The sequence below is a fragment of the Mus caroli genome, unplaced genomic scaffold, assembly GCF_978045245.1.
Source record: "Mus caroli unplaced genomic scaffold, Mus_caroli_1 scaffold_6, whole genome shotgun sequence".
In the NCBI taxonomy this organism is placed as follows: Eukaryota; Metazoa; Chordata; class Mammalia; order Rodentia; family Muridae; genus Mus; species Mus caroli.
The window spans coordinates 40,132,935-40,146,613 of record NW_028227261.1 but is presented as its reverse complement, the minus strand read 5'-3'; the positions used below and the strand labels follow the sequence as shown (position 1 = coordinate 40,146,613).

General features: G+C 42.1%; 1 protein-coding gene across 1 annotated transcript; it reads left to right on the top strand.

Moving 5' to 3' along the window:
* The first annotated feature begins 708 nt into the window (after positions 1–708).
* On the top strand, positions 709–13,369 carry Prdx1 (peroxiredoxin 1). Its single transcript, XM_021160767.3, has 6 exons — positions 709–827; positions 2,761–2,877; positions 6,900–7,053; positions 7,844–7,966; positions 9,208–9,338; positions 13,024–13,369. Exons 2-6 carry the CDS (start codon positions 2,772–2,774, stop codon positions 13,107–13,109), a joined length of 600 nt encoding a protein of 199 aa, XP_021016426.1. The 5' UTR covers positions 709–827; positions 2,761–2,771; the 3' UTR covers positions 13,110–13,369.
* Positions 13,370–13,679: the final 310 nt, after the last annotated feature.

The following is a 13,679-nucleotide window of genomic DNA, read 5'->3' as shown; positions in this document are numbered from 1 at the left end:
GACAAGCTGAGATTCAGAAAGATTTAAGAATAATGCAAGAAATGGGAGTGAAACAGAAAAGCAGTATCCAGTAATCAGAGACCAATGGAGGCTGCCCTGAGTGGTGAGGGTTACTGAGGACCAGACTAGAACAGGAGTTTTTGTTTTTGTTCTTAACGATTTATTTCTTTTCATTTTCCGTGCATTGGTGTTTTGCTTGCATGTATGTGTGAGGGTGTTGGATCCTCTAGAACTGGATCTACACAGCTATGAGCTGCCATGTGGGTGCTGGAAATTGAGGCCGGGTCCTCTGGTAGTGCAGCCAGGGCTTATAACGGCTGAGCCAGCTTTTCCAGCCCTAGAATAGGTTTGTGAGGCTGGGGTGCAATTTGGGAGCACAGTTTTCCCTGAACGTTGTTTAATTTTAGACGTGGCCTTCCAAGAACAGTAAAACAGACCCTTCCTCTAGTTTGGGTCTTGATTGCACACCACACAGTGGTCCTGGGAATAGAGAGGCACGGATTACCCGGGTACCCCGATTAAAAGATGAAATGACTCAAAAGGAAGTGCTTTTCTACCTCTGAGAAAAACATCACTGAGAGTGTGTGCCTTTCTCAGAGACCCCCTCCACTCCAGGCCCATCCAGGGAAAGCGCTGAGTCATCCCCCGTCCGCCGGCCAGGGTGGGGCGGGGCTCAGCCAGGTCCCCCTCTTCCCGCACCCCCGGCCCGTGCGAATCTCGCGAGAACTTTGTGGGCTATAAAAGCAGCTCCCCGCGCGCGCTGTCGGGCGACCTCTTCCTGCGTTCTCACGGCTCTTTCTGTTTGTGAGACCTGTGGCTCGACCCTGGTGAGTGTGCGGGTATTGCCGCTAGGAAACGCCGTTCGCGCCCATCACTGGTTCCTTCTCCCTCTGGCCGGTCCCGGCTCGTCCGGGGCGATCACGGGCTGAAACGGCAGGGCGAGGCCTGGTCCCGCGAGTGCTGGAGCTCTACTCGCATTCTTCACGTGGCGCTTAGCTCCCGGACTTGTTGGAACCCTGAGGCTAACGTTGAGTTTCCTCCTCTCCCGCTCACCGATAGAGGGCGGAGATGGCTTGGTGGGACGAGTTTGTGCTGGAACTTACTGCGCGCACTGGGCTGGGTCGTTGTTTTCTGAAGTGCTAGGGTGGGTGATGGGGTGAGTGGTAGGAACGTACCTCCGGAGAGCTTGGGGCGTGACCTTCTCTGGCGTTCTAGTCCGATTCCTACGGAGAGACTTCTCAGCGGCCGGAAGTCGCTTTTCCGGGATTGGTTGAGTTTGGAAGTTCTGGGCCACGTTGCAAAGCAAGTTTGATTAAAAGATGGTTTATGGTAGGGGGCACACCAGATAGGTAGTTGCTATCTGCAGGTGCAGCATGTCCCTGAAAAAAAAAATACAGTTAAAAGTTTTTTTAAAGTTTGCGATGAAAGATGCTTTTTTCTTTGCGTTTCTTTTGGTTATTGGTGTTATGAACCAAGAGAGGCATAAAATTTCTTTTAGGTTGTGGGTTTTTTTTTTTTATGTGTATGTCTACGTGTGTGGCACTCCCCCCCCCCACACACACACCCGAGCTAGAGCTAGTTACAGGTGGTTGTGAACCCATCCTAAGTGGGTGGAGGAATCTGAACCAGGACTTTTCCCCAAAGGATCAGTGTAGGCTCTTAAATTGTTGAGCCATCGCTGAAGCTCCTAATGTTGTACATCTTAATTTATTTGTCTTGGTGTTGACCTGGGTAGATAGTGCAGAAATCGGTTTCTTTTTTCTTTTTTTTTTTTTTTTTTTAATATTTATTTATTATATGTAAGTACACTGTAGCTGTCTTCAGACACTCCAGAAGAGGGCGCCAGATCTCGTTACGGATGGTTGTGAGCCACCATGTGGTTGCTGGGATTTGAACTCTGGACCTTCGGAAGAGCAGTCGGGTGCTCTTACCCACTGAGCCAGTCACCAGCCCCAGAAATCGGTTTCTTAGTAGTACATTGACTTTTTTTGTATTTTTCTTAGAGTTTCATGTAACTAGGTTGTCCTCTAATTTGGCTAGCCTTGAACTCCTGAATCTTAAGCTTCTACTTCCCAAGTGTTGAGATTACATATCCCAAGTTTTTTCTTTTAAACATTTATGTGTGTGAACCTTGTAGAAGTCGACTTTCCATCTTTCTGGGCATTCTGGAGATTGGACTAAGGTCATCAGATAGCAAGTACTTAACCTGCATAACCTCCCTCATACAGAGACTTTTTGAGACAAGTGTTGCCTCGGTTTGGTATCCTCCTCCCTCAGCATGCAGAGTGCTGGGATGATGCTCCACGGTCCCTGGGTTACACCTAAAGAGAATTTTAAGACAAGGTCACTAAATCTAGATTGGCCTCAAACAAGTTATGCAGAGAAAACTTAAGCTTAAACAGAACACCTAAAGATCAGAAGCAATAAATGCCAATGTCCTGGCATTGATGTGCTTGGGATTTTTGTGTCTGTTCCATTTCCTTCCTGCTTCTCCCTAATGAATATGCAGATTAAAATGCCATTGCAAAAACTGGCTTAGAAAGGGTGGGAGAACTGACCTATTTAGACTCTGGAGCTGTTAGCAAGTGAAAACAAAGGCTGATTTTTCAGTCTCACTTTGACCCTGGAGTTGGAGCTTTGGGTTGAGACCCTAAACTGTGAGCCTGTGCTCTGATTGAGCTACAGTTAAGTTCCTAGGTAGGCGAAAGCTGTTGCTTATTTAGAAGAATAGGGTTTACTTTTTTTTGTTGTCTTTTCCAGCTGATAGCAAGATGTCTTCAGGAAATGCAAAAATTGGGCATCCTGCTCCCAACTTCAAAGCTACAGCTGTTATGCCAGATGGACAATTCAAAGATATCAGCCTAAGTGAATACAAAGGTAAGATTAATTAAAGAGGCCACTTCACATGTCTTTATGTTGAAGTGAAGTCAAGGTTAGGACAGTGATAACAAGGGTAGGTATCCTAGGTATGAGTCATTTCTAGAGAAAGTATGCTTGCTTTATTATACCTTAACATTTACCTGATTACCTTTTTTAGTGGCATTTATTTATTATCTGAAGTACACTGTAGCTGTCTTCAGACACTCCAGAAGAGGGAGTCTGATCTCGTTACGAATGTTGTTGCTTGCTGGGATTTGAACTCAGGACCTTTGGAAGAGCAGTCGGTGCTCTTAAGGGCTGAGCTATCTTTTCCTTTTCTTTTTTACTTTAATTTAAAAAGTTTTCTTTAAGATACGATCTTTATGTAGTTCTGGCTGTCCTAAAGCTCACTATGTAGATCAGGCTGGCCTTGAACTCAAAGACATCCTCCTGCCTCTGCCTCCCTAGTGCTAAGATTAAAGCTTGCACAATCTTGCCCCCTTTTGTTTTGGTCAGTTCTCTCTCTCTCTCTCTCTCTCTCATTTGTTTATTTGAGCTGTCTCACTATCTATTCCCTTGGCTCTCTTAATATGTAGACCAGGGTTGTATCTAACTCCTAGAGATAGATACAACCTGCCTTTGCTTTTCCCTTCCTCTTTTTTTTTTTTTTTGTTTGTTTGTTTTTGTTTTTTTGTTTGTTTGTTTGTTTTTTTGAGACAGGGTTTCTCTGTGTAGCCCTGGCTGTCCTGGAACTCACTTTGTAGAGCAGGCTGGCTTCGAACTCAGAAGTTCGCATGCCTCTGCCTCCCGAGTGCTGGGATTAAAGGCATGTGCCACCACACCTGGCGTTAAAACATTTTTTAATCTTATGTGTATGGTGGATTTTTTCTTTTCCTGAATGTGTCTGAGCATCATGTACATATGGTACATGAGGAGGGCATTGGATCCCCTGGGACTGGAATGTAGATGTTTTTGAGCAGCCATTATGATTAACAGCCGAGCCAACTTTTCAGTCCCCTTCAGCTCATTTTTTTAAAAAAACTACATTTAGTCTTACAAATCAAGTCTGGAGCTGTGGTTTTGCTTCTGCTCAAAGGGAAGACTTGACACTCCAATTACCTTTTGTTTTACCATAGTTTCATACAGATACTTGGCAGGTTCTGTTAATGGTTTACCTTCTCTCCTTTTAAAAAATTTAGCTCCTAGCTAGGTGTAGTGAATGGAGTGGTGTATCAGGTGGATTTCGGGTCAGCTAAAGCTGCATGGTGGGACCCTGTCTGAAAAAAAGAAAAGAAAAAGAAAAAAAGCAAAACAATTCGAGGCCTCCTGGTCTACAGAGTGAGTTCCAGGACAGCCAGGGCTACACAGAGAAACCCTGTCTCGAAAAACCAAAAAACAAACAAACAAAAAAAAAGGAAAACAAATCTATCAATCATATATCATATCTGATCATTTCTGTTTTTGTTTTGTTTTTTGAGGCAAGGTTTCTTTCTCTACGTAATCTTGACTGTCCTGGAACTTGGTCTGCTTGTGTGCATAGGTGTTGGAACTCCTGAGACTGTACTTACAGATGGTTGTAGATGTTTAGATCCTAACCAGAGTTCTTGGCAAGAGCAGCAATATACCTGTAAATGCTGAGGTATCTCTCTAGTCTGCATTCTTTCTCCCTTGCCGTCTCAGGGTAATTAGGTCTTTTGAGACCATTGAGACTATAGATTTCTTAGGTACAAGTTGCAAACTCTGGTTTTAAATGTACCTTCTTTAGTGCTATATGAGTTTCTGGAGATAGCTTTTGAGTAAAATATTCAGTTAGATTTCCTGACATCACACTTTGTAGTTGGGATGAGAACAGGTGCTGTGGGTTGTATAGAGAAGATCTCACTGGCAAACAGTACCTCTTGGGAGGTAGAGGTGACCCTGGCACATGGTCTTGGGAGGAGTGCTTGCTCTCTGCCCTGTAGGGCTTGGTCTGCTGAGGCTTCAAAGTGCTTATTAAGCAAAGCCACAGAGAGATTGCTTAGATGAGTCAAAGACTGCTTGTTTTGACTTTCAGTCATAGTTACCACCTGGAAATAAGTAGGTATTTGGAAACGTTCCAGTAAGTAGTTTAGCCATTAGGCATGGTGAGAGGCTTCATAGCCTTGAAGATTTGCTTTGGTAATCTCAGTTACTAAAGTAAAATTGGAGCTAGAGGTCCTGTTACCTACTGGTACTTAGCGTTCTTTTGGTTGCAACATTTTTCTTGTCATGTCCTGTTGGACTTGTTAGGAACACATTGTGATTTATGACATTACTTAAACATAGCCCATGAAGCTTGGAAACATTGTTCAGTAGGTGAAAGTGTTTGCTGCACATGCACAAGCTTGAGGGGCTTCAATTTATCTAATCCATGGGACCTACATAAAAGATAGGGTTAATTCGTTGGCTTCTATAGTATCACTAGTCCTGTATAGTATCACTAGTCCTGTATAGTATCACTAGTCCTGTTCAAGGTAGATGCAGACAACTAGCCTGTTACTACCACACCTTAACAGCAGAAACAAGAACCTGCATATAACAAGATGGAAGGGGGGAAACTACTCAGGAGATCACTTAATTATTTCTTGCATCATTGTATAAAGGGTCTGACTTGACTCTTTGTTGTTGTTGGGCTTTTTGTTTGTTTGTTTGTTTGTTTGTTTGTTTTTGAGACAGGATTTCTCTGTGTAGCCCTGGCTGTCCTGGAACTCACTCTGTAGATCAGGCTGGCTTTGATGCTGGGATTAAAAGTGTGTGCCAGTACTACCCGGCTGCTTTTTTTTTTTTTTTTCCCTTAAATATGTATGTGTGTGTGTGTAAATAATGTGTGGGTGTTTTGTCTGCACATATGTCTGCATTACCCATGCATGTCTGTCTAGTGCTGGAAGAAGCTAGAAAAGTGTGTTGGACACTCTGGGTTGAAATTATAGGCAGTTGTGAACCATCATGTGGATGCTGGAAAAGAAATTTAGGGGTTCTAGAAGAGTAGCCAGATCTTAAAACTGCTGGATGACCTCGTCTTGATTCTCCTGTTCCCTGCCTCCCAAGTCCTGGGATTATGATGTTGAGTTTCTATCCCCAACTTTTTTGTTTTATTTTGTTTTTTGAGACAGAGTTTCTCTGTGGCTTTGACTGTTCTGGAACTTGCTCTATAGACCAGGATGACCTTGTACTCAGAGGTTCATCTGCCAGGCATATGCTGCTACTATTCAGGAGTTTTGTTTTTGAGATGGGGTCTCCTTCTTGGAATTTATTAAATAGCCTAGGCTGGTCTTGAACTTGTGATTTTCCTGCTTCAGCCTCCTGAATGCTGGATTTTGGAATACTGAATTACAGGCAGTGTTTGCTACCCACATCCAGGCTTTTTTCGTGGGTGTGGGTGTGTTTTTGAGGTGGGGGCATTGTTAGAGACTTTGACTATGCATCCTGAAGCTGGCTTGGAGCTCAGTCTTCCTGCCACTGGATCTCACCCTGACTTGCCTTTACTTTCTGAGTGTACCAGCACACTTGATGTTCTGGGCTCTGTTTCTGTTGTTGATCATTTACTAGATGAGTTGCATTCTTGCCCCCTCCCCCCCTTTTCTTTTCAGTGTGAAAAGAACTTGGTGTGTATGCTAATACTAACCTCTCAGAAGATCAAAATTGACTGAATAATGTTTATTCTATAGTTAGCAAGCCAAAGAAGAAACAGTCATTTTAATTTAGGCTTTCTTGGTACAAAGGTTATAAAAGTAGCTGCTAAGAGCTGCCTTTATTAACTATGCTAACATTGATTACTGTGTTGGTGATTAAAAAGTCTTCTACAGGATAATGTCTGCAAAAGAATCTTTTGGAAATTTCTTGTTTTCATTCAGACAGGGTTTCTAAACCTGGCTGGACTGGTTCTTACTCTGTGTGGTTCAGGTTGACCTCAACTTACAGCAACTGTCCTGAATGCTGGGAATTTAGGCATGTATTAGTGCCCCTAGATCAGAAACTCGGCTTCAAAGCTAACTTCTTGATTGTCTTTTTCCCCGCCACAGGAAAATATGTTGTGTTCTTCTTTTACCCTCTTGACTTTACTTTTGTGTGTCCCACGGAGATCATTGCTTTCAGTGATAGAGCAGACGAATTTAAGAAACTCAACTGCCAAGTGATTGGAGCTTCTGTGGATTCTCACTTTTGTCATCTGGCATGGTAAGTTTTTGGTCTATGTGGCCCATGAAATTTTTTGTTATTTATTTATTTTTTTTAAAGATTTATTTATTTCTTTTATGTATATGAGTACTAATAGCTGTACAGGTGGTTGTGAGTCTTCATGTGGTTGTTGGGAATTGAATTTTAGGGCCTCTGCTTGCTCTGGTCAACCCAACTTGCTCCAGTCAGCCCCGCTCTCTCAGTCCCTGCTCCATTCAGCCCAAAGACTTATTATTATACATTAAGTACACCGTAGCTGTCTTCAGATGTGCCAGAAGAGGGCTTCAGATCTCATTATGGGTGGTTGTGAACTATGTGGTTGCTGGGATTTGAACTCAGGACCTTTGGAAGAACAAGTCAGTGCTCTTTACCACTGAGCCATCTCACCAGTCCATTTTTTGTTTTTTAGTCGGGGTAATATTTAACTCAAGCTGGCTTTCAGCCTCATGAATACCTTGTACCACCAGCCTCATGAGTAGGTAGGATTAAAGGTATACCACAACTTCTGGCAGTGTGTTGTTGATTTCTTGAGCAAATTTAGAGGTTTGACAGTAGACCGAAGTGCTGGTTTCTGGGCTCCCGCTGCCTCTTAGCAGAAGCGAAGTACTTTGAGTTGCTAATATATAATACGCACTGGTGAGCACACTTAAAGCACATTGACTTTTACTATTGGAAAAAGTTGAAGTTTTTGGATAAAGTTAGATAAAGAGTTTTTAGAAAGGTGAGGATAGGTCTGGTTTTCTTCACAAAGATTTGAATGGTTGTATTTTAAGACACTCTTTTGCTGTAGGATTAACACACCCAAGAAACAAGGAGGATTGGGACCCATGAACATTCCCTTAATATCAGATCCCAAGCGCACCATTGCTCAGGATTATGGAGTCTTAAAGGCTGATGAAGGTATCTCTTTCAGGTATGTACTTTAAGGATGGGAGGTGGAAGTTGCTATGAGAACAGTCTTGCTAGCTAAAAGCCGTTTATTTGGAAAAGCCAGAACACATCTGAGGAATACCCTTCTTCATGTCTTTTCTTTTTTTAATAAATGTGTCATATAAATGTCAGTAGATAACCTGGTGTTTCTCAGACATTGTCCACTATCTTTTAGAGATAGTGTCTCCTTGACTTGGCAAGTGAACACCTGGGATTTGCCTGTTCACACCTCCTCAGTGTTGGGGTCGCATGCTTAATTTTAAATATATTTATTGTATGTACTTGACTGTGTGTATGTGCTCTACCTGTGCACAGTGGATCCCCTGGAACCAGAGTTAATGTTTGTGAACCACAATTTGCTAACCATCAATCCCAGGTCTTCTGGAAGAGCAGCCAATGTTCTTAACGTCTGAGCCTTTTCTCCAACCTCTTGACCTTTTTCTTATTTTATTTATTTATTTTTTTGTTTTGTTTTAAAGGTGAGATTACTTACGTGGTAATTTATTTTTTAATGTCTTCTGGGGCTCAAATTCAGGTGCACATAGTTGAAAGAGCAGCACTTCACTGAGTCATCTCTCCTCAACTCCTTTGTTTTTAGTTTTTTTTTTTTTTTTTTTTTTAAAGATTTATTTATTTATTACATGTAAGTACACTGTAGCTGTCTTCAGACACTCCAGAAGAGGGCGTCAGATCTCGTTACGGATGGTTGTGAGCCACCATGTGGTTGCTGGGATTTGAACTCTGGACCTTCAGAAGAGCAGTTGGGTGCTCTTACCTGCTGAGCCATCTCACCAGCCCTGTTTTTAGTTTTGAGACAGTCTTGTTATAGCCCTATTTGGCCTTAAACTTCAGGTTGACCTCTTACTAGAATTTATGTGCGTGTGCCATCATGCCTCTCCTCCAACCTATTTTATTTTGGAAATGGTGTCAGATAGCTGAAGATAAACTTGAACTCCTGATCAACTAACTGTCTGCACTTTACATTAGTGCACCATGTCTGCATCTGTCATGTTTGGTTTTGGGCATCAAACCCAGTGTTTTCTGCATGCTAGGCAAACACTCTGCAAACTGAGCTATAGCTCTTTCTCATTGAGTTATTTAATGTAGTGAGTGGTCTCACTAGTGGTAGGTTGGTATAACTTGTAGCAAGCCCATTTCCTTAGGAATTCTAACAATGAGGACTTGTAATGAGTTTTTCTCAATCCTTCAATTTCTTCCACCCAGGGGCCTTTTTATTATTGATGATAAAGGTATCCTTCGACAGATAACAATAAACGATCTTCCCGTTGGCCGCTCTGTGGATGAGATTATACGACTAGTCCAGGCCTTCCAGTTCACTGACAAACATGGTGAAGGTAAGTCATCTGCCTGTTAGTGGCATAGTGGGTGGTAGGGCACAAAGGCTATTGGATAAAAGGGTGATTGTGTCTGTGAAAGGCTGTGGTTAGAGTTTTCTGTGGGGATTAATAAATAGTTGCCCTGAGGAAAAAACAAAGGCTTTTTGTTCAAACACCATATTCTCCACTTCTGTTCTGATTTGGAATCACTGACTGCTGCAGATCTGAGGAGGATCTCACTATAGAGGATAAAACAAATTGGGTGTAGTTGTTTAAGCCCAGTAATCAGGAGGCAGAGGCAAACTGAATTTGAAGCCAGCCTGTTCCAGGACAGCCAGAGCTACCTAATCGTGTTTCAAGAGAAAAAAGAATTTTTCTTTTGACAAAAAAATAAACAAAAAACTAGAAAGGTAATTTAGTGGTTAAATGAATTAGATTTGATCCTTAGCACATACATGGTGGATCAAAAAGTCAACTCCATTTCTAGGGGTCCAGTGCCCTCTTCTGACCTCAAAAATGTATGGTTACTACAGATGTAGCTCCTTGGTAGCTTCTCTAACCTGTGAGTCCCTGAGGTTCATGTCTAGCATTCATGCTACCAAGAGTTGGTATTTTGGTGCTGGGGATGTAGCTTAGTATAATCCTAGCACTTTCGGGAAGAGGTTTAAGGTCAGGCTCATTCTGGGCTTCTTAGTGAGTTATAGGACTACATGCTCAAAAATAAAAGGTGTTGGAGAACTCATTATAGGATCAAGGTAATATTTTGCTGTGTGAAAGTCTGTTCTTCCTACTTGTAGCTCAGTCCTGTAATCCCAGCAGAGGCAGGAGTAGTGCACATTCAAGGCCAACCTGGACTAAAGAGTTAATTAAGTCTGTGTCCAAATTAAGGGGTTATGGGAGCCTTGCCAGCAAGCTGGCATCATACCACACCTTTTATACTCTTATTTTCTTTTTGGAGGCAGAGTCAGGTGGATCTCTGATGTTAATTTTACTTATTTTTTGGTTTTTCGAAGATAGGGTCTCTCTAGGTGGGTAGCAGTTGTCATGCAGAAAATACAGCCAATCTTAGACTTTTTCCTAAGTGTGTAAAAGATTAAGAAACTGCTCTTTACAAAGGAGTTGAAGACAATTAAAATGGAACAGCATTTGTAAACTGATGGCTTTGGTTTCTTTTTGGTTTTGGTTTTTGTAGTTAGACAGTTAACACTGAGAGGCAGTTAGGTATAGTGGGTTGCACCTACAGTCTCAGTACTTAGAAGGAAATTTGCTTGCTGCAAACTGGAGTCCAACACGTGTTACATTGAGTTCTCGTGTCAAAATAACAGACACTGGCCCCCTAAAAAAACAAACCAAATCACATACACCCAACAAAAATCCCTGGGGTTGTAGCTTGATATTTGAAGGTTGCTGCTCCTGGGATTTTGAAATGCTATGTATTTTGGGTTTTTAAGGCTTTTGGGTGGGGGTTGGGAGAGAATCTGATGTAGCTTAGGCTGCTCTCTGTAGCTAAGTTTGAACTTGAAAATCTCCACCTCCTGGATGCTGGTGCTGGGATTAACAAACTCGCATTTTATTTTACCTAGTCTTCTGTTAAGGAATGAAAGAATGCTAGTAAATCATTTTTAAGTGCTTTATGTTGGTATTTGCAACTTTTATTCTGGTAAAATAATTTACCATTTTAAATATATATACATCCATATCCATCTCCATTATTTCTGGAACTTTTCATCACTGGATATGGTGGATCTTTGTGCGTTTGAGCCCAGCCTGGTCTGTAGTGTGAGTTTCAGGATAGCCAGAGCTATATAGAAAACCCTGTCTAGAAACATCCCCTCCCCCCACAAGAAGGGTTACTGTATGCCAAGTCTGTGTAGGAGCCTCTGGAGGCCAGAAGAGTGCATTGGATCCCTGGAATCACAAACTTTGGACCTCTGGAAGAGCAGGAAGCACTCTTAATCACTAAGCCATCTCTCTAACCCCTAGCCTAGTCTTTTGTACTAAATGGATGCAGCTTCTGCCAGAACTTTTGCTTTTTGTTTTGGTTTGTTTATTTGTTTGTTTGTTTTGGTTTTTCAAGACAGGGTTTCTCTGTATAGCCCTGGCTGTCCTGGAATTCACTCTGTAGACCAGGCTGACCTCGAACTCAGAAATCTGCCTGCCTCTGCCTCCCGAGTGCTGGGATTAAAGATATGTGCCACTACGTCCAGCTGAACTTTTGCTTTTTAATAACTTATTTTGTGGCAGGGTGGGTGTGCTTATGTATCAATTGGTGTGTATATCAGGATAATTCATGGTAGGAGTTAATTTTGTCTTTCTACCCAGGGTTGTTGGGCTTCATGGCTTAATCACTAAGCCATTTTGCTGGCTTGTGGAGTATAAAGAGTGTTAATTCCATGATGGCTTCTTGAAGAACCAAGCTCTAGCACCTTCTGTTGCATGTTTTAAGTTTGGTTTTGGTTGAGACTAGGTCCTGCTGCGTTTTTGCCATTCAGACAGGCTATTATAGACATAGTAGAGATAAGTTTTATTAGATTTTTTAGATGCAAATAAATGAGCTATAATAAATAGTATGTTAGGGCTCTTGTTGCAGAATATTTGATCACACTGTGAACCTCAGATTGTATTGTTTATTGAACACATGCCTTTAATCCCAAACAATGAAGACAAAGTAAGTTTATAGAAGGAAGCACCCTTGTTTGAAAGTGGTGTCTAATTGAGAGGCAAAGTTGGCAAATTAGAGAAAGATTTGACAGAATAGGATATGCCCAGCTTTCATGAGAGAACGGGAAGCTACTTCAGGGGGCAGTGCAGGGACAGGAGGAGGCAGTTTTATCAAGATGGGTTGAAGCAAGAACAAGCTAGGCACAGGTGAAGACAGATTAAGCAAGAGAATGAGAAGGAAGCAGAAGATTAGAAGAGTTTGCCAATGTTAGTATGAAACTAAGAGCAATTCAAGAGAGGCGGAGAGGGAAAGGAAATTGAATTAGTTAGCCTAGAGAGGAGTTTGAGCTAGACGAGCTGAGTAGAATAGCCAGTTAGAGATCAGAAAGCCTCAAGCTGAAAACATTCTAGGCCTAGGTTAGCAGACAGAGGCAGCAAAGCAAGCCTTGGAGATGACAATTGGTTCAAGAAAATAAAGATAAATATTATAGGCTGTAGTGAGGTGTAAACATTGTTAGCTATACCAAAATCCTGAGTGGCAGATTTCAAAGTTGATCCAACTCAAGATCAGATTTATTTATTTATTTTTGCCTCCCCAGGATCAGATTTTTAAATTAAAGTTTATTATTTTTTAGAATTATGCATGTAGAAGGTGTTGAGTGCCAGGCAGTTGCAAACCATCAGATGTGGGCTATCTTCTCTAGCTGCTTTGGGTTTTGGTGGGGAGTTGAGGGACAGAGTCTTATCATCCATCCAGCCTAGCCTGGAATTTGGCTAAGATAGGTCTCACTTGGCTAGAATTCAGGGCTGGCCTTGAACTTAATTCCAGAGATCTGACTGCCTTTGCTTTTTGAGTGCTGGAGTAAAGGTATGTGCCATAAAACAATGTGTAGCCTAGGTTGGCTTCAAACTCATAACCTGCTTGCCTCCATATCTTTACCATAGCCTGCCAGCGTGTGCCACAGAAGACATACAAGGATGAAGGGGCGGAAAATACACAGCCGGAACAGGTTACTAATTAATAATCTCTTTCTCTTGGCAGTGTGCCCAGCTGGCTGGAAACCTGGCAGTGATACCATCAAACCTGATGTCAATAAGAGCAAAGAGTATTTCTCTAAGCAGAAGTGAGCGCTGGACCATTTTTCTGCCAGGCAGCATTGAGCAGCCAGAAGAAACTCTCTTGTACTCTACTCATGCTTAAACACATGATGTGGTGGGATTCCAGATAAGCCTTTCCTACAGGGCTGGGGATGGATAGCCTTTCTTCCACTATTGGTAATGGTCTGAGCTGTGTTTTGGGCAGACCATCTTCTATCAGTCACAGAAAACAGTCTGTTAATTCTTTTTTCTTCTTTTTTTAAGTATCTATTAAACGTGAATTCTGAGAACTTGGTGATTCATTCTTTAAAGGCAACATTGGAATTTTTTTTTTTTAATATTTTTATTACATATTTTCCTCAATTACATTTCCAATGCTATCCCAAAAGTCCCCCATAGCGCCCCCCACTTCCCTACCCACCCATTCCCATTCTTTTGGCCCTGGCATTCCCCTATATTGGGGCATATAAAGTTTGCAAGTCCAATGGGCCTCTCTTTCCATTGATGGCCGACTAGGTCATCTTTCGATACATATGCAGCTAGAGACAAGAGCTCCGGGGTTCTGGTTAGTACATCATGTTGTTCCAACAATAGGGTTGC

What these genes read in the sequence shown, in the direction of transcription:
- Prdx1 (XM_021160767.3), top strand. Translation starts at nt 2,772, where the DNA reads ATGTCTTCAGGAAATGCAAAAATTGGGCATCCTGCTCCCAACTTCAAA. An exon ending in CAGCCTAAGTGAATACAAAG is followed by an intron (nt 2,878 to 6,899) that starts GTAAGATTAATT and finishes TCCCCGCCACAG; the next exon opens with GAAAATATGTTGTGTTCTTC. An exon ending in GATGAAGGTATCTCTTTCAG is followed by an intron (nt 7,967 to 9,207) that starts GTATGTACTTTA and finishes TCTTCCACCCAG; the next exon opens with GGGCCTTTTTATTATTGATG.